General features: G+C 48.5%; 1 protein-coding gene across 1 annotated transcript in view; it reads right to left on the reverse strand.

Moving 5' to 3' along the window:
- Positions 1-21,608, reverse strand: part of Clstn3 (calsyntenin 3) — a 33,805-nt gene extending 12,197 nt beyond the window's left edge. Inside the window, exons 1-12 of the mRNA XM_031383340.1 lie at positions 21,255-21,608; positions 18,926-19,048; positions 18,264-18,459; positions 16,438-16,646; positions 15,800-15,949; positions 15,198-15,383; positions 14,477-14,758; positions 13,599-13,711; positions 8,430-8,592; positions 7,824-7,874; positions 6,895-7,052; positions 6,612-6,760 (exon numbers count right to left, since the gene is read on the reverse strand). Coding sequence (XP_031239200.1) covers positions 6,612-6,760; positions 6,895-7,052; positions 7,824-7,874; positions 8,430-8,592; positions 13,599-13,711; positions 14,477-14,758; positions 15,198-15,383; positions 15,800-15,949; positions 16,438-16,646; positions 18,264-18,459; positions 18,926-19,048; positions 21,255-21,318 — 1,844 coding nt within the window. The 5' untranslated portion in view covers positions 21,319-21,608. The remainder of the gene's footprint in view (positions 1-6,611; positions 6,761-6,894; positions 7,053-7,823; positions 7,875-8,429; positions 8,593-13,598; positions 13,712-14,476; positions 14,759-15,197; positions 15,384-15,799; positions 15,950-16,437; positions 16,647-18,263; positions 18,460-18,925; positions 19,049-21,254) is intronic.
- Between the last annotated feature and the right edge of the window lie 4,327 nt (positions 21,609-25,935).

Raw genomic sequence — 25,935 nt, forward strand, 5'->3', positions numbered from 1 at the left:
TGTGTCAAAACCATGAAAGCAGCTTTGGAACCAGGCGATGAGTTAGAAGCTGGACCAGTTTTGAAGGGGATGCTGGGATAGGAGCTGTGTTGCCATAAATGAAAGATTAAGAAAACTCTGTTGAGGGCTCAGAGAGAAGAAACTTTTTTGTTTCTTGCTTTGTTTAGTTTTGAGAAGGAGCCTCCCCCCTCGAGCCCAGGGCTCATCAACTAGTTATACTGGATGGCCAGAAAGCTCTGAGGACTTACCGTCTTCCCCACTCCACCTCTCCCACTCATCTCAAGACTAGGGCCATAGATGCACACCACCTCCTGGCTTTCTCCTGTGGGTGTTGGGGATCTGAAGTCGGGTTCTGATGGTTGACTGGTAGGCACTTTACCTACTAAGCCATCTCCCAGCACAGAACTTCTCCGAGATGATTGAAGATGTCACAGTCAGGATTTGACTAGAAATATCTATGTTCCCTAAAGGCCATTTTGCTGAGGTCTAATGAGGGGGTGGAAGAGCAGCTGGAGTAAGGATCACCCTTGTAGATACCAGCAAAGGATTGTGCTACGGTCTGTCCAAGTCTGAGCATTTTGAAAGCAAAACTTAAAGTCAATGAACAAGAACAGCTGGTAGGGAGAGATGGCTTAGCAATGAAGAATGCTCTCTGCTCTTCCAAAGGACCCTAGTTCAGTTCCCAGCATCCACTTCAGCAGTTCAAAACTGCCTGTAAGCCCAGCTCGGTTCTTAACTGCTTGTAACTCCAGCTCCATGGGGTCAAATGCCCTCTTCTGGATTCCACAGGCATTCACAAACAATTACATGCACAAACACATGCAGTACATACATGTAGATATCATTTTTTTTTGTAAAAGATAATTAGTGAAAGAAACTCTAAGAAAAATATTGAAGATGCTGTAGGAGTGCCTTTAGACATAGGATTAAACCGAAAAGTAATTTAAAGATCAAAAGCAAACAGCTTATGGATTTGAATGATTCACAGCCTCCCAAGCAAAGGATGAACAAGCAGATTTGATCTTTTGATAAAGAGATCAATAGGGGCAGAAGGCAGGTGGTATTTATCAAGACAATAGAAAAATGAAGGCACTTCAGAGATTTTCAGGGCAGCCCCAGGGTGTAGAGAGAGATCAACATTCCAAGCCTGGGTCACTTCAGGTCTTTGTTCTCTATGTTCTGACATGGAGCCCCGCCTCCACCCAGAATCATGGTTCAGCCATCCCAGGTCCAGCTTGGATCACTTACAAGAGCACACATAGGCTTTGCAGCCTCCATATGTCACTGATACTAAAGAAGAGGCCATGGTTCATTTCACCTTGATTTCAAACTCTGTCACAGAAAGCAGCTAGAGTCATGAGGGCAGAGACAATATAGAAAGTCTTAGGGCAAAACCAAGTGGAACCATCAATCCTCTAGAGCAGTGGAGGCAATATCACCATGAAGACCCCAGAACTGCAGAGCTCCTAGCATGCTGGGATACCAGCTGAGAGCGCTATGGGAAGAGCTGCTACATAGCTGATCCCAGCAAGCCATGGGTGTGGGGCTGTCTGATGCCTTCTGGCTGACCTCCACCCCAGTGTGTCTGGAAGCAGCACATGGAGTCAGGGGGTCTTTGGAAGCTTTTAGTTTGGTTTGATTTGGTTTGGTTTGGCTTGGCTTGGTTTGTGGTGGGTTCTCTTGTAGCCCCAAGGTGGCTACAAACTCTCTGTGTAGCCAAGGTTAACCTTAAACTCCTAATCCTCTTATCTCTACCTTCTGAATGCTGGGGTTATAAGTTACATACCATCACACCCAATTTATAGTGCACTGGGACTCAAATCCAGGGTAAGCAATTCTACCAACTGAGCTACGTCTCTAACTCATTATCCTGAAACCTTTTTTTTTTTTTTTGGTTTTTCGAGACAGGGTTTCTCTGTAGAGCCCTGGCTGTCCTGGAACTCACTCTGTAGTCCAGGCTGGCCTCGAACTCAGAAATCCGCCTGCCTCTGCCTCCCAAGTGCTCCTGAAATCTTAAGGTCTGAAATGGCATGGCTAGAAAGACAGTTTAGTCGCTAGAGTACTTACCATGCAAACACTATAAAAAAAAATTTAAATCTCTGTTCTTTCTAAACTACCAAGCCTCAGGTATTCTGTTATAGTAACACAAAACAGACTAAAGCAAGGCATGGTGGCTGGTGCCTGTGGTCCCAGCACTTGGGAAACTGGGTGAGTTTAAGGACAGCTCAAGCTACACAGTAAGACCCTGTCTCAAAACAACAAAGAAAAAAGATTGACTCAACCAGTCTTGGCAAAAGGATTGTAGTTCTGAAGGATTGGGAACACTGGTCTCTGTGAGTGGGCTAACTGAAATGATCAGGATGAGAGGACTGGAATCAGCAGTGTCACCAAGCCCACCCAGGCCAACTGGTGGACCTGATCAAAAGAGCTGTGCCCTCTGCATGTGTGAAGGGCTCAGAGCCCTAAAAGAGCCCGACATGACCTACAAATGACCCAGCTGCCCGGGAGGAGAGCAGAGGCAGCCACAGACCTGGGCCACAATAGCGCTCTAGGGAATTCCAACAGGAAGAGAAAGCTGTACCAGAGTCTGAAGCCAAAGAAATGATTCAGCATGGCACACAAACCTCACACTGCGGGCGAATGCGGTCACCCCAGAATGAGCAGGAAAAAATAAAAGCGAGGCGTCAGAAGGAGAAGGAATTATTTCTGGACAGGAGAGTAGTAGAGTGTTTATTGTTCGTTTGTTTGAGGTAAGAAGAGGTAGCTTTGAGAGGGTGGAGGACTTTACACAGGCAGAAGTTAGATTGATAAAGAGTACACTCCACAGAGTGATGGCCAATAAAGCTCTCAGGTAGCGGGCTGGGACCTTGAATCAGTGACTAGAGTTCAGTTTGCAGTTTTATGGCTCAGACCTCACAGTATCTTTTTTTTTTTTTAGATTTATTTTATTTATGGCTGTACAGATAGCCATGAGCTATCATGTGTGTGGCTGCTGGGAATTGAACTCAGGACCTCTGCCTCCCCACTCACTCAGGCCCTGCTCGCTTGCTCTGGAGTAATTCACTGTAGCTGTCTTAAGACGCACCAGAAGAAGGTGTCAGATCTCATTACGGGTGGTTGTGAGCCACCATGTGGTTGCTGGGATCCGAATTCAGGATCTTCGGAAGAGCAGTCAGTGCTCTTACCTGCCAAGCCATCTCGCCAGCCCCACAGTATCTTTTTTCATTAGAAAACGGTCTAGTTTGAACCAGTCTTGGTAGCATACACCTCTGATTCCAGCACACTGGAAGCTGAAACAGGAGGATCTCACATTCAAGAAGTTCAAGGCCAGCCTGTACTATCTGGAAAAATCATTAAAAAAAAAAAAAGGAAAACCTAAAAAAGTCTGATTGAACCTCACTGGGCCAGTCTTGGGTAGGGGTGAAGTGGAACTAAATGAATTGTGTAGAAAGGTAAGACTATAGGGCAGGGTAAAGTCATCGGGATTGACTTAAAGAGTTAAGCCCAAGCTCAGGGACAAGCCCCATGTGGCTTGACAGTGGATAGAGCATGAAGGGCAAAGACAGACAGGAACCAAAGATGACTCAGGCCTGAGTGACTTCAAGGTCAGAGATGCTATTAGCGACATTAGGGGCACTGGCCCGTTTGGGTATGGGTTATTTAAAATCAGGTATTTCAGCATTGACTCATCTGGGTTGCAGCACTGAAAGAACTAGGTAGAGGGTGAGGCACACAGGTATAAAGTCGAGAAGTATGGTCAGGGCAAAGCTGGAAGAAAGGACGGCTTTCCGTCTCTTCAAGGGTTCATGTCGATTAGGCAGGCTTTCCAAATAATAATAATAATAATAATAATAATAATAATAATAATAATAATACATCTTTTTAAAGTTTAAATCATTTAATTTTGCTAAAAGTGGAGGTACAGATCTATAATTTCAGCTACTAGAGAGGTTGAGGCAGGAGGATCACAAGTTCAAGGCCTGCCTGAGATAGAAGTTCATAGATCTCTTTGTCACCTTACTAAGACCCTATGTCTCAAAATAAACTGTGGACATGGAGCCAGGTATACAGCTCAGTGATAGATGCTTGCCCTGGTGTACAAGGCCCTAGTACCAAGGAAAAGGGTGGGGCCAACTGGCATTTAAGCATTGACCTGATAGCTGCATACATCTGACTTTAAATGAACAGAAATCCAAACCCTGGAAACAGGAAGCCATGAAAGCTACACAGGCAAAGAGAAGAACGGGTGTGGATGGGGGTCTCTGTTTCTCCTGTGAGTGAGACACACACACACACACACACACACACACACACGCACGCACACACACGCATGCACACACACACATGAACACACACAAATACACACACTCACACTCACAAACACACACATGAGCACACTCACACATGAACACATGCAAACACACACATACTCACAAACACACAAACACAAAAACACACACGAACACCGAACACACACACATACACACAAACACACTCACACTCAAACACACACTCACACACATGCACACACACAAACACACTCACACTCAAACACACACATGAACACACACACAAACACAAAAACATATACTCACACACACTCACACACACACAAACACACACACACAAGCGCAGCACACTCACACACACAAAAACACACAGGAACATACACACACTCACACACACACATACACACAAACATACACAAAAACATACAGGAACATACACACACACACATACACACTCACAAATACACACACAAACACACACAGACACAAACACACTCACATACACAAACATACACACACACAAACACAACACACTCACACAAACACACACATACATACACACTCACATACACACACACACTCACACACACAAACACACAAACACACACATACACATGAACACACACACACACACACACACACATACCTCACATCTCCAAATTTCTTTCCATGACCTGGGTAAACCAAGGTGGACCAACCACATAGTATCCTATAGAAAAATAAGACCTGGGGCTTATTAGCTTGAGTTGGAAAGATGCTAAGCATGTACAACAGCCACAATTTGACCCCCAACATCACACAGACTAGTGAGTGTATCTGTGCCTAGAACCACAGCACTCAGGAAGTACTAGCAGGAGGATAGACAGCCCAAGGCCTTTGCCAGCACTACACAAATATGGTAGTTAGACATATACATAAAATACCCACATACATAAAAATAAATATTTTACAAACTCCTAGCACTTGGGAGGCAGAGGCAGGCGGATTTCTGAGTTTGAGGCCAGCCTGGTCTACAGAGTGAGTTCCAGGACAGCCAGGGCTACACAAAGAAACCCTGTCTCAAAAAACCAAAAGAAGAAGAAGAAGAAGAAGAAGGAGGAGGAGGAGGAGGAGGAGGAGGAGGAGGAGGAGGAGGAGGAGAAAGAAGTTGTTTTACAAAAGAAATTTTGGCAAGTACATAGTGGGGTGCACACAGCTCTGATCTGTGTCCACATGACACCCAACAGTGTAACCACATGACAGCCCAGCAGCTCCCTTCCACGGGTCTCACAGGAGCCTGGAAATTGTGTCCACTTACTACAGGGCTCAGAGCCCTCTTTCAAGATCTCTGAAGCCACATGCTTCAGGGAATTTATGGAGACATTGAGGCTGAGAGGGGAGAACACAGGAGCCCTGACCCCTAAATTGTGTGATCTACCCACTAGATGGCTGTATGTCCTAAAACTACCCTCCAGACCGGTCATAACTAGGGGTGAAACTGCCTTCCCAGCGGACCTAGTAACACCTACAGAACAGGCACAGTGGCAAGCATTAGCCCTGAGTTATAGCATTTAGCTCATAAGAATTCCATCGGTCAGGTTCTATTATCCCTCTAATACCCAATAACCTAATCTAATAAACACCTAATAAAATGCTAATCTTTATCTAATAAATACTTACACCTTGAACTTAACCCACAATTTTTTGGCTGAAGAATTCAAAGAACATCCCATTACAATACAGAGCACAGCAAAGTTTTCCTTTAAAAGACCGGCTAGGAAATAATCCCTCTCTTTTGGAAATACTCAGTCTCTGTCTCCGCAATTCTCCTGCCTGCACCCTATAAAAGCCACCATGAACATTAGGGAAAACAAGCCAGGAGGGCTCTGTTCCGTTAAAACTTTCCAGAATAAATGGCAAGCCAGATTTGGCCTGGGACCACTGATGGCTTAGGTTCATCATGTTTATTTTGCAAGAATTTGGTGAAGTAAGATAAATAGGCAAAATGAGCAGAGCTCACCATTTGTCCAAGGTCATCCAAATAATTAGAATTGAGTCAGAATTAATGTCAGCCCCACCTTATATATCAGCAGAAACAAGAGCAAAACCACCAAACTCTGGCAACACATCTTCACACAGAGTAACAGAATGGGAAACCTGACTCTGGTCCAAACGTCTCTGCCAACATGACCTTCAACAGGTCAGCTGTCCTCTAATGAGACTCCAAGAGGGACGTGAACTGAGAAAGGTATAGCTAGCTCTAGTGATGTCTTAAGACAAAACGCTTAAGTGTCTTAAGACACTAACTCTGTTCTATGATTAGCCCGCCTACCCAACACTCACTTGACAGCGGTGGTGAGGCGCAGGGGCCTGACGCCGGGTGTGGCAAAGCGCAGAGTGTTCATGTAAGCCACATGCTGCAGGGCATGGTTGAAGGTCTCCACATCATCCCCCTCCAGGGTGAGCAGGGACTGCGAGGGGTTCACGTGGACCTGGGTCCCAGACACAGACATAGCTGAGACCAAGACCAGGAGGCAGGGGAGGAAAGGTGCAGAAGTGTAGAGGGGTCGAGGGAGGTCGGGGCCAGGGGCATGCCGGGAAAGAGAGGGAATGGGAAGGGCTATACCTTCATGCCTTTGCCCAGGCTCTCGAAATCCCTATAGTCCAGCCCCTCCCGACATGCATAGAGGCACTCGATGACCTCACGGCTCTCCAGGCGACCTGAGCGCACGCTGAAACCAGCCAGGTAGCCATGGAAGTAGTGGTGGATCAGCAAGGGGTCTCCTAGGGCAGGAACACAGGAGCAGGGCAGGTGGTGAGAGGAGAAAAGAGGAACAAAGGAAAGGTGGGCCGAGGATGGGGCTGAGAGAAAAGAGAAAGGAAGACATAGCAGGAGGCTTGAGAAAGAAAATGAAAATATGGAAATACAAGAGGCGAGGGAGAAAAGTGGGGATGAAAGGTGGGATGGAGGAGATGGGGGAGACAGAATTCTTGCCTCGGATGTGTGAGGAGGCTCTGGGTTCCATCCCCTAGCACACACAAGAAGAAGAAAAGTGAGAAGGGGGCGGGGAAAACACAATGAGGGGGAAGAGGAGGAGGAGAGAAGGAAGAGAAGAAGAGCAGGCATGTAGAAAGCTTCTGAGGGGAGAGAGAGGAGGAAACCACGGGAGGAGGAACAGTAGAAACTGACAGGAAATGAGGGCACTCTAAGAGGGAGTCTTTCCAGGGACATGCGGGGAGACCAGGATGAATGTGTGTGAGCTCCATAGATGCCTAGACTGGTCCCTCTGCTTTTTTTGCTATGTGGAAAGTCAGCAAGAGAAATGGTACTACATTCTATGGGCAGGGGTAGGGGTTGAGGGGGAGGGAACCACGGAGAATCCAGCTATCTACCCAGCCTTCCTGCTCCAAAGAGACCCTTCTTTGGCTTAGAGACTGTATACCATGGTGGCGTGTGAGGAGAAACTAGAACGGCTGGGTTGGGGCAGAAAGAGAAAGCACACATAAGCCAGTTGAGATTAGAACTCTGGTCTCCACCTCTCACGCACGGTGTACCTGAGGTGGTGTCTGTACTGTTCTCTCCCCCCTTCTCCTTGTTCTTCTCTTCTGCAATCCAAGAAGAAGGAAAAAAAAAAAAAGCAGCAGTGAGCTGGGAACTGTGACAAGACATTCTGTAATTCTCCTAAGTCCTCTCATGCCATGTAGGGTTTGCAGGCTTTCAGCAGAGTCCCAACCCCTCTCGTGACATTCCCCAATCTTGCAGGCCTCTGTTATAGATTACTCTATTGAACCGGAAAACGGGAGGACTCTGGTACGCAAATGGAAGACTAGCAGTAGTCCTCTGGAGGATTCCTGTCCTCCTGTAAGGGAGAGGCTGTGAAGCGTGAGGGAACCAAATGAGAACTGGCTGGAGTTTTACACTGTCGATTTGTGGATGGAAATGACACCAAGTTTAAGCTGCCGACCCACACGATGGGGTCTCGAGTATCAGAAGCAGAGGTCTCCTCCAACAGAGGTCATTCAGAGTCGAGTCACCCTGCCCAGCTGTACAGAGATGCAGGAGATAGCCTCTGCAGACAGGCCGCCCTTGCTCCTCACCTGACCTTCTCCCCTCACAGCCCTAAGCCACCGAGTCTTTACTGAGAAGGTCAGGGGACCCACCAGTCCAGCAGGCTCCAATCATGAGCGCAGGTTCCCTCCTGGGTGGGTGGATGAGACCGTTGTCGTGGATGAGAGCCGGGTCAAAGGAGATGCCGTCAGTATAGAGCGTGACAGTGGGGAACTCGAGGTTCAGGGCGTAGTGATGCCACTCGTCGTCACACACCTGGGGGTGCAAAGCGAGGGTAAGAGCCCCCCAGTTACTTGCTCTCCAAGGAACTAGCCCCAGCCCTCCTCCACATCCTGAAAACAGGACAGTCCTACACATCCCCAGGCTTAGCAGCAGGGCTGCCTACCCAGTTCAAGGAATAGCAACTTTGTCCAAAACTCTACAGGGAAGGCAACCTAGTATAGAAAACTCCATGAGTTAGAGAAACGTAAAACTAGAAAACAGAGCTAGCCACAGGAGTACATCCCGAAAGTCCAGCAACTCAGGAGGATGAGACAGGAGGATCGGTTGAATGGAGAGGTTTGAAAGTCAGCTTGGGCAACACAACAAACGCTTGTCTCAGAAAATAAAATAGTAACAACAACAAAAATACATTGTAAGTGAATATTTTTGAATAAATAGATGGATGACATCGTGATCTTCAGGGTGGTTTCTAACCCAAGAGGAACCTCTGGGACACCAACTGTTTCCCTCCACTGCTTCTCCTGGAGTCACCAAAGAGAAGGACGAATGGGCAGAGGAAGGAGTGGCGCTCTCCACCTTACCAACTTCCCAGTGGTGGGAGCCTTCAAGGCTCAGCACCAGCCTTCTTCCTTCTATCCTCTACAGCCTCTTCCTGGAACTACCCTGGTCTGTTCATAGGGGCTCAGACTCCACATTCACACTGGTGTTGGTGACACTGCCATGGGCATGGACAGCCCAGAGTTTTCCCTGGATTCTGTGCTTTCCGTTTATATTGTCTCAAGGCCATCTCACATTGAACACTCGTAAGACGGAAGCCAGTATGCTTCCCAGCTCCCCAAACATCTCCACCCTCTGCACCCAGACCAACAGTGCTTTCATGCCAAAGCTAAACAAAACTAACAGCTGTGGGTCTCGTTTAGGACTCTCTAGCTCCATGGTGACGTAGCAGAGAGTCTGCAGTCCCTTTTGTGTGAAGAGTCACCACAACTCCATCCACTGACTCCCATTCTTTTTCTTTTTTATACTGGAGATAGAACCTGAGATTCCCCCATCCAGCCTTTATCTGACTTTTTTATTTCTGCTTTGATTGGGATTGGGTTGTTTTTGTTTGTTTGTTTGAGGCTGTTCTAGAACTTGCTTCATTGACCTGGATATCCTCAAACACACATAGATCCACCTGCCTCTGCCTCTCTGCCACTCTGCTGAGCATGTGACATGAGCTATCATCTTGCCTGATGGTTTGGATTTTTTGAGTCAGTCTCACCATGACCTTAAACTTCTGATCCCCCTGCTTCCTGCATGCACCGTGACACCTGCTTTTATGTGGTGCTGGACACTGAACCTAGAACTTTTCCCCAGGTCCCCTCACAGCCCCATCCTCCACACCCAAACCACCAACACATGCTTTCTTCTCAGGATTTCTAGGTGGAATTCTCCATCTCTGGACTGTTATCAGTAGACAGGCGCTCTGCCAACTGAGCTATAGCCCCAGACAAATGAGGATGGTGATGATGATGATGATGATGATGATGATGATGATGATGATGATGATGATGATGATGATGCTTTTGCAGTTGCTGTTTAAAAAACAAAAATAAGCCAGCCGGGCAGTGGTGGTGCACACCTTTAATCCCAGCACTCAGGAGGCAGAAGCAGGTGGATCTTTGCGAATTTGAAGCCGGCCCTGGTCTACAGAATTAGTTCCAGGACAGCTGGGGCTACACAGAGAATCCCTGTTTCAAACAAAACAAAACAAAACAAAAAGCAAACAACAACCACCACAACAAAAAACAGAGTCTCACTAAATTGCCAGGCTAGTCTTGAACTTTCAATATTCCTGCCTCGGCCCCCAAGGTAGCTGGGATCATTGGCCGGTAGCATGAAGCCTGGCTTACTTCCACTCCTGTACCTCTTCAATGAGGCCTCTCACAACTGCCCACGTGACGGTCTTCAACATAACTCTGACCAAGTCATATTCCTGCTTTTAGGCCTTCAGACAAAGGCTTCCCAAAGCCACTGTCCTCCTCTCCCAGCACTCCGTAAGCCCCTCCCAACACTCGTAAGCCTCTCCCAGCACTCCGTAAGCCCCTCCCAACACTTGTAAGCCCCTCCCAACACTTGTAAGCCCCTCCTAGCACGATTAAGCCCCTCCCAACATTCCATAAGCCCCTCCCAGCACTCCGTAAGCCCCTCCCCTTTGTCTGGGGCCCTGCATCCACTGAGTCCTTTTCTCGGAGATTTTTCATCTGCTGCTCCTATTTAGGTATTTAGATTTTTTTTTTAACTCCACCTCCACTAGAGGCTGGCTCAGGGTTCAAGAGTTGACTTGGCATATACAAGGTCCTGGGCTAAATCCCTAACTCTGCCAAAAAGAGGAAGAGGAAGGCATGGGAGGAGAAAAGAAAAAACATAAAGTTGCTTATCTACCCAACTAAAATAAAAGCTAAATGAATTTGAATGTTTTGTTTCATATTATTAAACTCCATTATACCCCTAGAATCTATCTGTTGAAAAGACAGACACTTCATTGGTGTCTAATAGATGTTTTAACTAAAAGAAGATAAAGAAAGTTTTAAAGAGACTTGGGACACAGCTCGGTGATAAAGCACTTACCTAGCATACATAAGGCCCTGTAGTCAATCCATAGCACCACACAAACCACATAAATATATACATATGTACATACATATATTCATATTCCCCCCTCCCTCTCTCTCTCTCTGCCAGAACAGCTTGTAATCCTTAGGAGGCTGGGACAAGAGGATCACAAGTGCAAGGGCAGCCTTGGCTACAGAGTGAGTTAAAGGCCAACCTAGGCAACTTAATAAAACCTTGTCTCAAAATAAAAAGTAAAAAGTAGGCTGGTCAGATATTAGGTAGGGTTGGCGGCTTGGGGAGCCCTGTGGAGGAGGGAGAGGAAGGATTGGAGGAGCCAGAAGGATCAAGAGCATGACTCACAGAATCAGCTGACTGAAACCCAAGTTGGCTCACAGAGATCGGGGAGCCTTTATAGTCTGAGCTAGGTCCTCTGCGCATATGTTATAGTTGTGTAGCTCCGTGTTCTTGTGGGGTTCCTATCAGTGACAGCCAGGGCAGTCTCTAACTCTTTTGCTTGCCTTTAGGCCCCATTTCCTCCTACTGGGTTGCCTCATCCCATCTGGATGTTAGAATATGTACCTGGTCGTATTGTAGCTTGTCCTGTTGTATTTGGTTAATGTCCTTAGAAGGCCTGCTCTTTTCTGAGGGGGTGGTGACTGGGGAGTGGATCGGAGGGAAAAAGAAGTGGGGCTGGGGGTGGGGAAGGGAAACTGCAGTCAAAATATAATGTATGAGGGCTGGCGAGATGGCTCAGAGAGTAAGAGCACTGACTGCTCTTCCAAGGGTCCCGAGTTCAAATCCCAACAACCACATGGTGGCTCACAACCACCTGTAACAAGATGTGATGCCCTCTTCTGGTGCCTCTGAAGTCAGCTACAGTATTCTTCCTTATGATAATAAAGAGATCTTTGGGCCAGAGAAGGGTTAACTGGAGTGAGCAGAGGTCATAAAATTCAATTCCCAACAACCACATGAAGGCTCACAACCATCTGTACAGTTACGGTGTACTCATATATATACATAAAATAAATAAATAAAATTTTAAAAATGTAATGTATGAGAGAAGAATAAAGAAAAGGAAAAGACAACAACAGTAAACAACAAAGAGAGGGCTGGGGACCTAGCTCAGCGCCAGGGCCAGGCCCTAAACTCAATCTTTAGCATCTCAGGGAAAAGAGAGAGAGGAAGAGGTGAGGAGAGGGAAGAATGGGGAGGGAAGAATGCGGGGAGGCCAACCACATGGGAAGAGACCTAGAAGCAGCAGATGCCAAATCTTCTCTCTTTAAATGAGTTCCCAACAGCAAAGCTTTCGATCTTACTTGTCTAGACTGTGTATTGTCCAGGCCCTTCCCCGTCTCCTGCTTCCTGCACCTTCCTCCATTTATCAATCACTCTACCATGGTTTATACAAAAGGTGGAAGATGGAACCTCAAGTTGGCCCTCACTGGTCTTTATAGCCAGCTTGAAGAGTGAACAGACAAGATGTGCAGGCCATAGTGACACGAAGGAGGTAGAGGCAGTGGGGACCACTAGCCTGGACTGTAAAGAACAACTCAGTAAACAGACTACAACTTGGAAGTGTGGGCTTAAGAGAGGGTCTTAATTCCTTTGCCCATTTTTACATGCCTCTCACAAGCACAGACAAGATAGCAGTTAACATGTGAAGAATGGCTTTAAGTCTGTAAAGCCCTAGTACATAATTTCATCATACAACAACCTCGGGATGTACAATCCTTTTCATCCTTCTTAAAAGGCTAAAGGCATAGTGGCACACACCTGTGATACAGGTATTTGAGAAGTGGAGGCAGAAGGATTAGGCGTTCAAGGTCATTCTCTGCTATTTAGCAAATTCAAGATCAGCTTGGGCTACCAAGAGATCCTGTCTCAAAAATTAATAATAATAAAATACTACAAAGTGAAAAATTACAAAGTTTAAAAATATTAGTAGGGTGGTACTAAGCACGCCTTTAATCCCAGCACGTAAGAGACAGAGACAGGTAGATCTTTGTGAGTTCCAGGACAGTGAGGGTTATGTAGAGAGACCTTGTCTCAAAATAAAACCAACCAACCAAACAAAACTAACCAGTACGGCTTCCTAATCAATATGGAACCCTAAGCTCTGAACTTCACCCCAGCATCACCTGCTTTTCTGGTTACAAACTAAGAATCAAGGGCACATACTGTTATATGGGTTATATATAAAAAGATGGACTAAAACAAGGGCCAAGATGGTGGCCAGGTTTAGTAGAGCATGCCCTTACATTGATTCAACCCATGAATGCTTCTTTAAGCAGCAAACCCTGCGAACAAGACAACCTGGGGTAGACTAATCCGGGACTGACTAGAGAAAGGGCCATCGAAGCAACAACCACAACCCCAGAGGCTTGGAAGCCCCTAAAACTTAGTTCTATCCATTTCAGAGGCCCACCCTCCCGTCTCACCTGCTCCAGCTTCCAGAGGAACTTGACTGGACGTGCACTCTCAAGCAACGGCCAATAGAGAAAGGCAATTCTGCAGCCGTGGACAGTCACTGAGTAGTGAGAATAGCCATCCTCTAGGGGCAGGAAGGGGACAGGAGTCAAACACAGGCCTGAGGCAAGAAAGGGTTCAAAGGTTCCTGCTCTCATTCTCTCAGGCCATTGAGAGGGGCACACAGAGACAGAGCCAACCAGCTCCCAAGAGGGGCACACAGAGACAGAGCCAATCAGCTCCCGGAGTAGGAGGCGTGGGACAGTGGTTCAAGAGAAAGGATGGGTAAGCCATCACCCTGTGCAATGCTGGAGCTTGTGTGGAAGAAGAGATATGACAGGGATGCAGCAAGACTAACTTGGCAACTGCCAATAAGGACAGTGTCCACTGCATCCAGAGCAGGAACCTCTCAAAATATTCTCTCAACAAGTCACAGAATTACCGGAGTCGAGAAACAGCCTGTGACCTGGGCGTGATGGGTGTCTGCCATAGTTGTGGTAACTAGACAAAGTGAGCCCGGGAGTTCAGGGTCAGCCTATGAAACATGGCAAGCCTCCATCTCTTTTTTTGTTAAGGTGTCATGGGAATACCATGAGGCATTCCTGTAATCTCAGCATTCAGAATACTGATGCAAGAAGACTGATCAAGTTGAAGGTCAACATGGGCCAACCTGAGCCGATCTAGGCCAACATGTGCAACACAGTAAGATTGTCTTTAAAAAAAAATGCCAACTTACAAATTAAAATTAAAAGAGGGGAGGGGACAAGACCTGCCAACAGTCCTTACTGGGTAATGGCAAGTGGCAAATGCAGCACAAGGAGCCAGTGTCCCACCTCAGGTCGGGGCTCACCATTCTGGACTGTGTTACACACAATGGTCTCCTCTTCCTTCTTCCCCTTACTGGGAGTCACGCTATGCTTCATCCAGAAGGACAGGGTAAAGTGGTCACTGAAGCCATCCTGCGGCCCAGAGCCCAGCCCTGCTGGACCACCCAGGGGAACTTGCACAGCCTGCGTGCCGTTGAACCAGTAGATGAGGCTGCTGTCCTGGCTGTAGTGCACCGAGAGCCCTGCTGTCCAGTTGGCATTGGGACCAGGCATGGGCAATAGGTCCACCTCCCCAGTAGCAGCACCTGCAGACGCCCCAAGAGGGACAAGTGTCAGAGCTAAGAAGCAGCAGATGACGGGTTGGGAAGGAAACAGAAATGGAAACGATTCGTTTCCTCTTGAAGGCTTTCTAAGAGAGGGAGAGCGGTCTCTCTCTCTCTTCTACAAATGACTCTCATTAACTGAACCCATCCACCAACTCTTCGTTGCTCCCAGATATTGTTCTGTGATGCATCAGGTGGCTGGCCCAACAATGATAAGTCTTTACCAGAACCTTATCTACCTACCCTTTGGAGCACAAAATCTACCCACATACCTCAACACCCAGGGAGATGACAATACCTGTGATGGCCAGAGGAGTCAAGTTTCATAAAAGGGACAGAGGTGAGGAATGGTTGGGACTGGATGGTCTAGGGAGGGAGAGGGGGAGTGGAGGGAGGGGGAAAGGGAAGGAGACACACGCACCACAGAGCTTCCGCAGAGCCCTCTCTGAGTAGTTGTCTCGGTCACAGCCCTTGGCCACATGGCTGGTCTGCAGCTCTATGGTGGCCTGAATGTTCCACAATGGCTCATCACAGGTCTCCAGACGGATACCAGGGAACAAAGCCAAGCTCCCAGCTCCTGGGGCATATTCAATCCTTTTGTTCCAGCCTGCACAGGTGAGACAGAGAGAAAGACAGATGGCAAGGCAGTCCTTCCTGCCATGTGTGCAGACTGTCTGCGGCTCCTAGAAAAATGGCCAGGGTAGAAGCCTGTCTGGAAATGTGCTTCCGACATCTGTTCTACCTTCCATGGTCATCAGACGGGACAGGAGAAAAATTTAAATTTAAAAAAAAAAATATGGGGGGCTGGCAAGATGGCTCAGTGGGTAAGAGCACTGACTGCTCTTCCAAAGGTCCTGAGTTTAATTCCCAGCAGCCACATGGTGGCTCATAACCATCCGTAATGGGATCCAATGCCCTCTTCTGGTGTGTCTAAAGACAGCTACAATGTACTCATATAAATAAATTAAAATAAAATAAAAAACCAATGTGACAGATGATTTACCTCCAGGTCCCCTCCCTCACCTTGCCAGCTGGGTTTGCAGGTGGGTTTCACCTGGATCTCCACCTCAGCATCATCTGCCGCGCGCTTCTTCCCACAGTCATACGCTGTCACTGTGAACTTGTAGAGTTTCTCCCCACTGTACTGCAGCTTCTCTGTGTTCTCAATGTTGCCTGAGGTGGGAAATGGGAGGACAGACAGGTCAGGTGCACTAGAGCAGTGGATCTCAACCTTCCTGACCCTGCGAACCTTTAATACAGTTCCTCATGTTGTGTGGTGATCCCCACCACCACCAAAACCATAAAATGACTTTGTTGCTACTTCATAACTGTAATTTACTAGTGTTGCAATGTAAATATCTGATATTCGGGATTCAGATCTGTGACCCCTGTGAAAGTGTCATTGGAACCCCCACAGGTTGAGAACCACTGCACTGGAGGAAGCCCAGGAAGGCATGGGAATACTAGGCAAGCCAAGTACCAACACATACAGATAGCAGCCTAAAGTGGAAAGGAAGTATCTGGGGGAAGGGGCCTCACATAGGGGAAAAGAGGGGAATAAGAGTCTGGAGGAAGGGTCAGGAATAGAGAGGATGATGCCCTGGGTCAGTCATCAGGAGAGCGGAGGGTCCTGAGCAGCTAGGGACTAAGGGAAGACTCACCATCATTGTCAATGAGGAAAGGGGTGTTGGGTGTAAGGATCTCATAGTAGCAGATCTGGCTGTACTGAGGGGAGCAGTCGCCATCAATGGCTTCCACACGTAAGATCCGATCATACAGCTTCCCCTCAGTCACTGCAGCACGGTACAGACGCTCCACAAACACTGGGGCAAACTCGTTCACGTCGTTGACCCGAACATGCACCGTTGCCCTGCACACACAGGAGCAGAATAGATATGGAAGCCTTAGCCAGCTTCGAGTACTGAGAAAACTGCAATCAGGAATCCTGGTTAGGAACGAGGGTAGGAGGGGGCCAGTCTACCCCCTGAGACTGCTCATACCCACTCCACAGAACACAGGGCTATACATAACAGATATAAAACCATACAAGGGCGAGGGCTCAAGGAAAGGGCATGGGGGAGAAGGAACAAGCCCTGGAGAATATCAGAAGCCATGCTGGTGATTTCTGTCCAGAAGGCAATAAAGGAAGAGGATGAGTAGGTTCAGCGCACCTCCGATTCCTTTCAACTGCCCTCTCTGTCTTTCCACATGCTCCATAACAGACATAGCTCTGAGTGGATCTGGGAACCCTCATCAGGATGGCAAGGTGAGGGGAAAGGCAACAAACTAAAATAGATTTTTTTGAAAATACTTCAAAAGGTCCCTGATTTAACAAAAGTCTAATCTTACAGAAAAAATGAAAAAGATACAGACTAAAACCAAAAAAAAAAACCAAAAACAAACAAAAATCAAGTTAAATCCAGGCATCAGGGAAGTGACGTTTGACTGGAAGTTCTTTGTCTGATATGAGTAGTTCACCTGCCTAAATTGTACATGTCAGTCATGGCCCTTCTGAGACCAACAGAGCCAGGTCTAGCAACTTTGCCTCTAGACAAGAGCCAGGCTCCGAAGCTCAGAGGCAAAGGTCTTCTCTCTAGATGGGAAACAAAGACCCTTCCGATCTCTGATGCCTCTCAGTGACCCAGGATTCCACGGCTGATCCTCAGTGACCCAGGATTCCTTACTGCTGATCTTTTTCCCCTTCTCCAGTGAGAATTTAGCTGGTAACTGATGTTGATGTCAGAGGCCCAACCCTCTTTTATGGTGAAACTCTCCTCTACCCTCACTGGCCCCTCCAAGCCATGTGTATGTCAGGAGCCCGATATATGCTGTGTGCTGGAAATGGACCAGAGGGGGCACCTGGAATGGGTCTGGCTGCGTGGGGAATTTGCTTGTCTCTCCATCCCCACAATGCCCCTGTGCTGTGCAGCAGGTGCAAAGGTATGTGCTTTTTATACAGACCATTTCCCGTAATATACCCAGCAACATCTCTACCTCATAGACAAGGAGAAGCAAGTTCAGATAGGCTAAGTACATTGCCCTAGGTTGCAAAAGGCAAACTGGAGTGACATGTCACTGAACTCTCGTGTCTGCTTGTGATCTTGACCAGAGATCCCTAAACTCTATGAACAGCAGGGGTGAGGTGACATTCAGTTAGTATGGTCAGGGACTAAGAGAGCAGAATCTTTATGCTAGAACAAACAATAATCAGTTGACACAGGAGAAAGAATAAAATGGGCGTTGACTCATGATTAGCAGTAACTTTGCAATAGTAAATTGAGGGCTGGAGATATAGCCCATTGGTAGAGTGTTTCCCAGGTGTAGGTGGGGTCATGGATTCCATCCCCAGGTTTGGGTTGGTCTATCCTGCAATGACTAAACTTGCTCAACTGAGCATCACAGTCTTAGTTAGCACAGGAGAGCCCTGTCTCTGAGAGAGCATTGCTGAAGGACGGAGAAGGGGCCCATGGCAGATAGCCTTCCTCACTTGTGAGACTTCTTGGTATTGGTGCCATCCGGTCCCTCGCCACAGTCATAAGCCTGGATGGTAAAGGTGTGTTCCTTCTGGGCCTCACAGTCCACGGGCTCCTTAGCCCGGATCAGCCCTTCACCTGTTGCCTTGTCCAGGATCACAGCCTCAAAGGGTACCCCAGATCCATGGAGCCGGAAGCCGCAGATCTCACCTGGCAGGGCGGGAAAAGAAATGAGGCTCCACGTGACCAGCCCTCAGACTCCTTGGCTGGGCCATGCCCAGCCACACGTCTCCTCCCAAACTCCAGACCCTTCTCTTGATGACATGAAATATCAATGACCTCCAATTTCCCTGAGCAGCAAGCTCAGAACCAGCAGGTCTAAGGTCTGTGAAATCTAATAATGTGGCCGGGCGGTGGTGGTGTACGCCTTTAATCCCAGCACTTGGGAGGCAAAGACAGGTGAATTTCTGAGTTCGAGGCCAGCCTGGTCTACAAAGTGAGTTCCAGGACAGTCAGGGCTATATAGAGAAACCCTGTCTTGGGAAAAAAAAAAAAAATCTAATAATGTGTTTGATCCCAGGCTGCTCAACTCTGACATCCTCCATTACATCTTAAGTTCTTCAGTGCAGCCCATTCCCCTTCTTGCACCCCCTTCCTCTGATGCTTTCCTAGTTACCTGCATAGCGCAGCGGAGCATCTTTATCCAAGGCAAAGAGTGGTGGGTTCAACAGGACCGTGTTGTCATTCTCCATGACAATGCCCTGGTACTCTGCCTCGATCCACGGCTTGTGCTTGTTGGCTGGCCCCACCCCGGGGAGAAGAGAGAAAGTGAGCTGACCATCCACAGTGTCCAGGATGCTGTCCTTGTTAACCCTGCGCCCAATAGCAACACCTTTCCGTGCCTTGCTACCTTGCCAGAGGGAGAAGGATGAGCTAGAGAAGGAGCCAGAGACTCTCTGTAGGAGGTCGCAGCCTTCTCCTATAACTGGAGAGACAGTTTCAGGGTAACTACCTTTCTGTGGGGAAGGGACCACTGACTCCCCCTGGGAATCACGGCTAGGGGTAGAGAATCTCCAATAAGGTCTTTTTTGCCTTAGCAGATGGTGATGGGGGACTCAGGACACAACAGTGAGCCCTCAGAGGGTCCTGAGAAAGGATGGGGAGAATGCAGAGAGAATTAAGACCGGGGGGCAAGAGTAGAGCCCAGTTTCCTGAAATCTCAGTGGTTTACTCCCCTTCCCAACCCTACCCCCAACTGCTGAATTTCAACCCTTCACCCTATACTTCTCCAGGTCGGGCCCAGACTTCAGGCCACTCTCCAAGAAAAGGAGAAAGGAAAGAAGACAATTATATAGGACAGCAGGAGGGGGCAGAGGGGAGGGGATAGAACAGAGAATCAGTGCTGTGCCTGGACCCAGCAGAGCCCACATCCTAAGGGATTATAGAGCTGGCCTAGAAACACAGCAAATCCCTCACTCCCCATCCCCACACCCAAGAGAACACAGTCACAACCAGTACCTTCTAGGTCCGCTCAAGACCTCCGCACCCCACACTCCCTCGACTCCTTCACAGACCTCTCTGAACCCTAATTTTGTCTATCCCGCATCCCAATTTCTCCTACTAGACTCCTCTCAAGTAGGGTCTCTTCCCCAGGACCAACTTCCTTGAGGCTCTTGAGATGTTATAGGGGAAGCATATATCTCTCTTCTCTCTCATTCCTTTATGCCCATCCATATTCCCAAAGACAGACACAGAGAGGGAAGGATAGGTCATCAGAGGGAAACTGAGTCACCAGAGGGCTCTCGCCCCAGTATCTCATGAGGAGTGAGAAATTCTGATTTCTATTCACTCACTCCTGTAACCACAGACCCAACCAGCATCCTGGTCTCTTCAGGCCTCTCCATTTCGTGGTGATGACCGCCATAACTCTCTCCCCTCATGGCGGAAGAGAAAGCCTCAAGATGGTGTTATGGGAGGCCAACAGGAAGTGAGAAGGGGCTTGAGAGCCAGGAGGACCATCCTGAGGTAGGAGCTCCAGCCAGACATAGGAGACAGAGGACAGGAGAGCAGAGGATACCAAGGACATGGCCAGGCACCTCCCAACCCTGTCTTTTTGCCCTTAGCAAATGAGCCCCTCCTCCCTGTCCCTGTCTTATGTCTGCCTGCTGCCCTGTATCCATTCTTCATCCCTGCTTTGATCCCTGGCTCTTCCTTGGTTCCCTCCTCTCCCACTTCTCTCCTTTCCTCCTTCTGCCTCTACCTTTCTCCTTTCTGATCCACTTCTTATTCCCACTCCTCATCTCCCCTTCCCTCCTCAGATCCCCTTCTCACCTCCTTCCTGGAACACCACCTACCCCCTTTCTGTCCTTTTCAGCCTTTCTCCAACCGGTCTACCTACCTGAACCCTCTACCCCTGACCCCACCCTCCCCTTCCCTCTGACAGTCTCACCCAGCTGAATTTATCTGCTGTCTGCCAGAGAGGGCAGCTGTGGTAACCCACAGCCCAGCGGATGCATGCAGAAGGGTATGGATGCAGAGAGACACGAAAAAAACATACGTGCTCAGAATTGCTGAGCTGTGGTACACAGTTTCTCCCCAGGAGAGGATGAAGACAGCCAGCCGGATCTGCCACACACCCTTAGTGAGCACGAACACCCAGTGAAACAGAACCTGAGGGAATTCCACCCTCGGGGAGCAAGTCCCTTTGAGACAGGAGGTATCTACCAGCATGGAGGAGTTGGGGGAGGGGCAACGAGACCCCAGGTGGGAACAGAGACGAAATATAAGCAGGATGCTGGGTGAGCACATGTAGCGATGGACCAGAGAGGAGGAGCTGGCCCTTGGAAGTGAGAACGGGTCTGAGGAAAGGATGGAAATGGGGTGGTCAGAAAGGAAAGGACACCTGTCTCAGACGCCAGAGAGCCTCAACATCCCCTTTCTTCCGCACCCCCACATTGCTCAGCCTGACGTCCCAGTTCAGAGGCCCCCGTTCCCGTCTATCTCACCTTTGTTGCCAGAGCTGATCTGAAGCAGAGAGGCCAGCAAGAGGGACACCCGCAGGAGGGTCATGGTGCGGTGTTAAGCACGCCAGGCCAGGCGTTCCTATCCCCTGGGAGCCTCAAGCCTGCTAATGCCACCTTGGGGGAGAGATGAAGAAACTCTACGAGGGAAGGGCAGAGGGACAAGATCAGAAAGGAGCCTGCTGACCACGCTAGTCCACGTAGCAGATGCGTGCAGACCCGCTGGGTGGCTGAGATGGGGGACTTGCAGTAGCTTCTCTTCAGTCTCCAGCCCAGCGTCCTCACTCTCGCTTGCTCTCTCTCTCACTCCCACCCCATCCCCGCTACTGCAGGATGACGTCAGCACAGCCAGGCAAGGATTGATGGGGCCGCTGGCCAATTAGAAGACTGGGGGCGCCAGGTGCTGCAAGGGGGGTGTAGGGAACCAATGCGACTGGGAAGCAGGGGCGGGAGGATGTGTTAAGGCTTTTTCCCCTGGCTGCAGTTTGGGGGAGCAGGGGAACTGCGGGGGCTAGAGAGGAAGCAGGAAAGCCATGGAGGGGGCAGAAGATACGAAGGACATCAGAAGACCTAGCTCAAAGGCAGGAGGTGGGGTGAGAGAGAGACGTCAAGAGACTTGAGGGTGGCCAAGAGAGGCAGTATCCACGTCACCCACCCCCAATTCTGCATTAACCTCTTTTCACAGCCCATTCCATTAGCTAGTCCTTGCTGTGTGCTTTCTGAAAACCTGGAGGCAAAACCTTGAGTATGAGATTCTGGCATTTCAGTTCCAACTCAGGGCCCTGTGGGAGACAGAGGGGGGCTAGAAAAACAAACAGACAAACCAAACCAAACCAAACCAAAATAAAAAAAGACAAAAAAAAAAAAAATGACAAGAGTCCTAGGTGAGGAAGAGGAAAGATCCCGGCAGCCCTTTCCGCAGAGACTCCTGTAAGGGCAGTTCGCCTGCCCTTAAGGCCATTAAGATCTCTTTCTCTTACTGCTTACAGTCCCTGATTTCCCCACCTTAAACTGTGATAGAGCTGCCCCACATCGTTGGCCAGTTTGGGAGACAAGTGGGCAGCTGCAAACAGAGTATACAATGATTTCAATATCCCCCAAGTGGTTACGATGTGCCTTGGTAGGGGCTGAGGACTGACGGTATCCAGGACTCGGAACTGAGATGGAAACCCTGGGTCCCAAATCAAAGAGTATAAAATTCTCAGCCCTCCGTTTCCTTCTCTTGAACTCATCCCTCACTGAGCGGTCATTTCCTCTGCCTCCCCATACATGCCCCAGAAGACCAGGAGCACCCGTTTAAGAACCATATTCAGCCAATGGTGAGGGAGGGAGCTGTGGAGGCCAGCCTAGGGTCCCAGGCCTTTCTTAAATGTGGCTCCTGTCTCTGGGCTGTCCTCACCTCCGGCCTCACACCTCCCTCCCATTCCCCTCAGTCTAAGAATAAAGCCAGAACTCACAGCTGCTCCACACACTGCCACACCAGCCACAGCAGCCTCCAGTGGGAGCCCGCCCCCTCGGGGTTCCCAAACCTGCCAGAAATGGCCCGGAGGCCAAAACTGACACTCAGAAAGTTCTAGTTTTGAATGACTGACAGCTCCAAGGTCATTCTACACAAAAGCTGAAGCCAGGCATGACTTTGTTAAGACTCTGCTGCTCCTTGCTCCAGGGCTACAGACACCAGACCAGAGCTCATCACTGAGGCGGGGCGGGGCGGGGCGGGGTGGGGTGGGGCGGGGCCGCACTTTTTACTGAAGCAGGGGCCCCGCCCTATTAAAGCCCTGGTTAGCTGGGCCTTCCCACACAGTGTGTGGGGATTGACTTGGACTCTGTGAGCCTCCTCTTCCAGACAGCCCCCCGACTCCTCAGTCTATTCCTGTCTATTTTGCGAACGCTGTCTCCCTCCTAACCTGTCCCAAAAGAACTTGGAACACTACCTAGATATACTAATGATTTCACCCTTCCATGCCTTCCTCCCAGTCTCTTCCTCTTCGAGGTCCTACTGAGAAGCCACCACGCTGGAGTAGGACAACATTGGAAGATTCAGACACCCAACACCCCCACCTGATGGCTTAGCATCCATTTCCCTGCCTCTCGCTCACAGCATTGGCCGAGCAATTGCAGGCAGGAAGCACCTGGCTAGTCAGGAGAGCCCTTACTAAGTCTCGGTCCCCACAGACATCAGTGGTCCCAGAAAGGTTGTGCTGCTGGGGGGGTAGGAGAGACAAGAAGATCAGCCACCTGCAGAACCACGTGGTGATGAAGACTCTTAGCACCTTCTGGAACTACTTTAAGGAACCCGAGGTGCAAATGGAGTTTGAGGAAGAGCTAAGATCCGCTGATCGATGAAAACGCCAGGAACTTTCCCTTGCGTTGACAGGGCACAGGGCAGATGAGTCAGTGACTCCTCCAGCCCAAGCCAGAGACAAAGACCACCAAAGCAGGACGTGATGTCCCCAAATAACAATCTCTGGGACCAACAAACTCCTGTGCTCCCCAGCTCCTTCCTTCTTCTTCCTTACCCATTCTGTGTCTTTAATAGAATAGTTTATTTAGTTTATTTTATCTTCTTTTAAATATTTTTATGTGGATGAATATTCTGCTTGCGTGGATCTGTGCTCCACTGGGTCCCCTGGGGAGGAATTGGAGTTAAAGACAGTTATGAGCTACCATGTAAGAGCTTGAAAGCAAGTCCTTTGGAAGAGCAGGAAGTGCACTCAACTGAGGAGCCATCTCCCCAGTCCCTTCCTTGCCCCTTTGCATCATCAGTCACAGGAATATAAAGTACGGGCCAATGAGCCAACATCTGTCTATTCATCCTGGAGCCTGTGGCACTGGGTTTGTCCGAGTCTCTCTCACTTTGTCTCCTTAGCCACATTTCTCCACTCTTCCTGCTTCTTACAGGGTCCTGCTCAGTCTCCTTGGCAGACAAGAGTTCCCTACTAATTAACCCTGACAATCAGAGCCCCCAGGCTTTCTTTCTCTTGCTGTACACTGTGAGCTAAGTCAACAGCTCCCATGCTTTCTGCTGCCACCTGTAAACTGTCCTTAACATTTGTTCTCCAGCCACAACCACTGCCTGAGCCCCAAGAATGATGTTCCCAGCCGTCTAGAAGACATTTCTATTAGTGTGCTCAAGGTCAAACTTGAATTCGTTATTTCCTGGGGCCCAGAGCACCTTCACTTTTGTATTTACTGTGTCTGTGGGTGGCAGTCACCAACCAGACCTGATGCCACATTGATTGATATCCCTGTTTTTTGTTTTTTTTTTACTCATGGCCTCCACACACACACACACACACACACACACACACACACACCACAGGCAGAATAACTTTCTGCACTAGCCAAAATAGTAGCTATTTGGCATGTAATTATTCCAAATGGAAATGTGCTAAGTTTAAACTATATACCGCATTGTAAAATAGCATCAGAAGCATGTCTGATTTTCTTATTGATCACATGCTGAAATACAATATTTTGAATAGTTTATATTAAACAAAATTATATTCCTCAAATTAAATTTATGTGTTTTTTCCTTTGGCCTTCTAGTAGGTATTCTAGAATGTTTTGCATATGTGGCTGTTATTTATGATTTATTTCTATTTTATGGCTCTCTGCTAAGTGTCCATCTACTCTTTCTTTCTAAGGTCTTTGTTTCTCACCTGCCCCAAATTGGTTCCCAGTCTTAATCCTCCTCGAACCCAGGCTGCACAGCCTTACCTGTAGCCACAGGGGCCATCAAAAAAGTAAAATGACCAAGTCACTCCCTAGCTTAAATCACTCAGCGATGGTTCACTTCACTCCAGACAAAGGCCACTTAAGAGGGCACACCAGCTCCTCTCTGTCCCTCCACAGCCTTTCAGGAACATCAGCCTTCATTCTGACTTCTGTGACTTTTCTTTCCTTCCTTGAAATTCTCAATTATGAGCCATGACTAGTGACACAAACCTGTAATATCTATAGGCGGAGGCAGGAAGATTGCAAGTTCAAAGCCCAAATAGACTACAGGGTTCAGGGTCAGTCTGAACAACTTAGGCAGTCTCACAGTAACATGCTCAGTAAGCTGCGGGGCTCAGAAAAAATGTCTCCATCAGTAAAGCACTTACTTTGCTAGCGCAGGTCCTGAATTTGATTCCCAGAACCCACATGAAAATACCCAGATGGTGGTGCATGCTTGTAATCCCAGCTCCAGAGAAGGTGAGACAGGAGGACTCTTAAAGATCATTAGCCAACCAGACTGTTATAATTGGTAAGTTCCAGGCCAATGATAGACCCTGTCTCAAAGGAGGTGAACATCAACCATACACGTGCCTGCACAGACATGCACATACTCACAGTTTTAAAAAGGGAAGGGAATGTGGGTACAGGCCCAGAGGAGAGCACTTGCACAATGTCCAACGTGCAAACTCTAGAAAGAAAGAAAGAAAGAAAGAAAGAAAAGAAAAGGAAATAAGAGAAGAGAAAAGAAAAGAAAGAGAGAGAGAGAAAGGGGGGTGGAAGGGAAGAAAAAGGAGAGGAGAGGAGAGAAAGGGAGAGGAACGGAGGGGAGAGGAGAGGAGAGAAAGAGAGAGGAACGGAGGGGAGAGGAGAGGAGAGGAGGGGAGAGAAAGGGAGAGGAAGGAAGGGGAGAGGAGAGGAGAGAAAGGGAGAGGAACGGAGGGGAGAG

This window comes from Mastomys coucha, unplaced genomic scaffold (assembly GCF_008632895.1).
Source record: "Mastomys coucha isolate ucsf_1 unplaced genomic scaffold, UCSF_Mcou_1 pScaffold20, whole genome shotgun sequence".
NCBI lineage: Eukaryota > Metazoa > Chordata > Mammalia > Rodentia > Muridae > Mastomys > Mastomys coucha.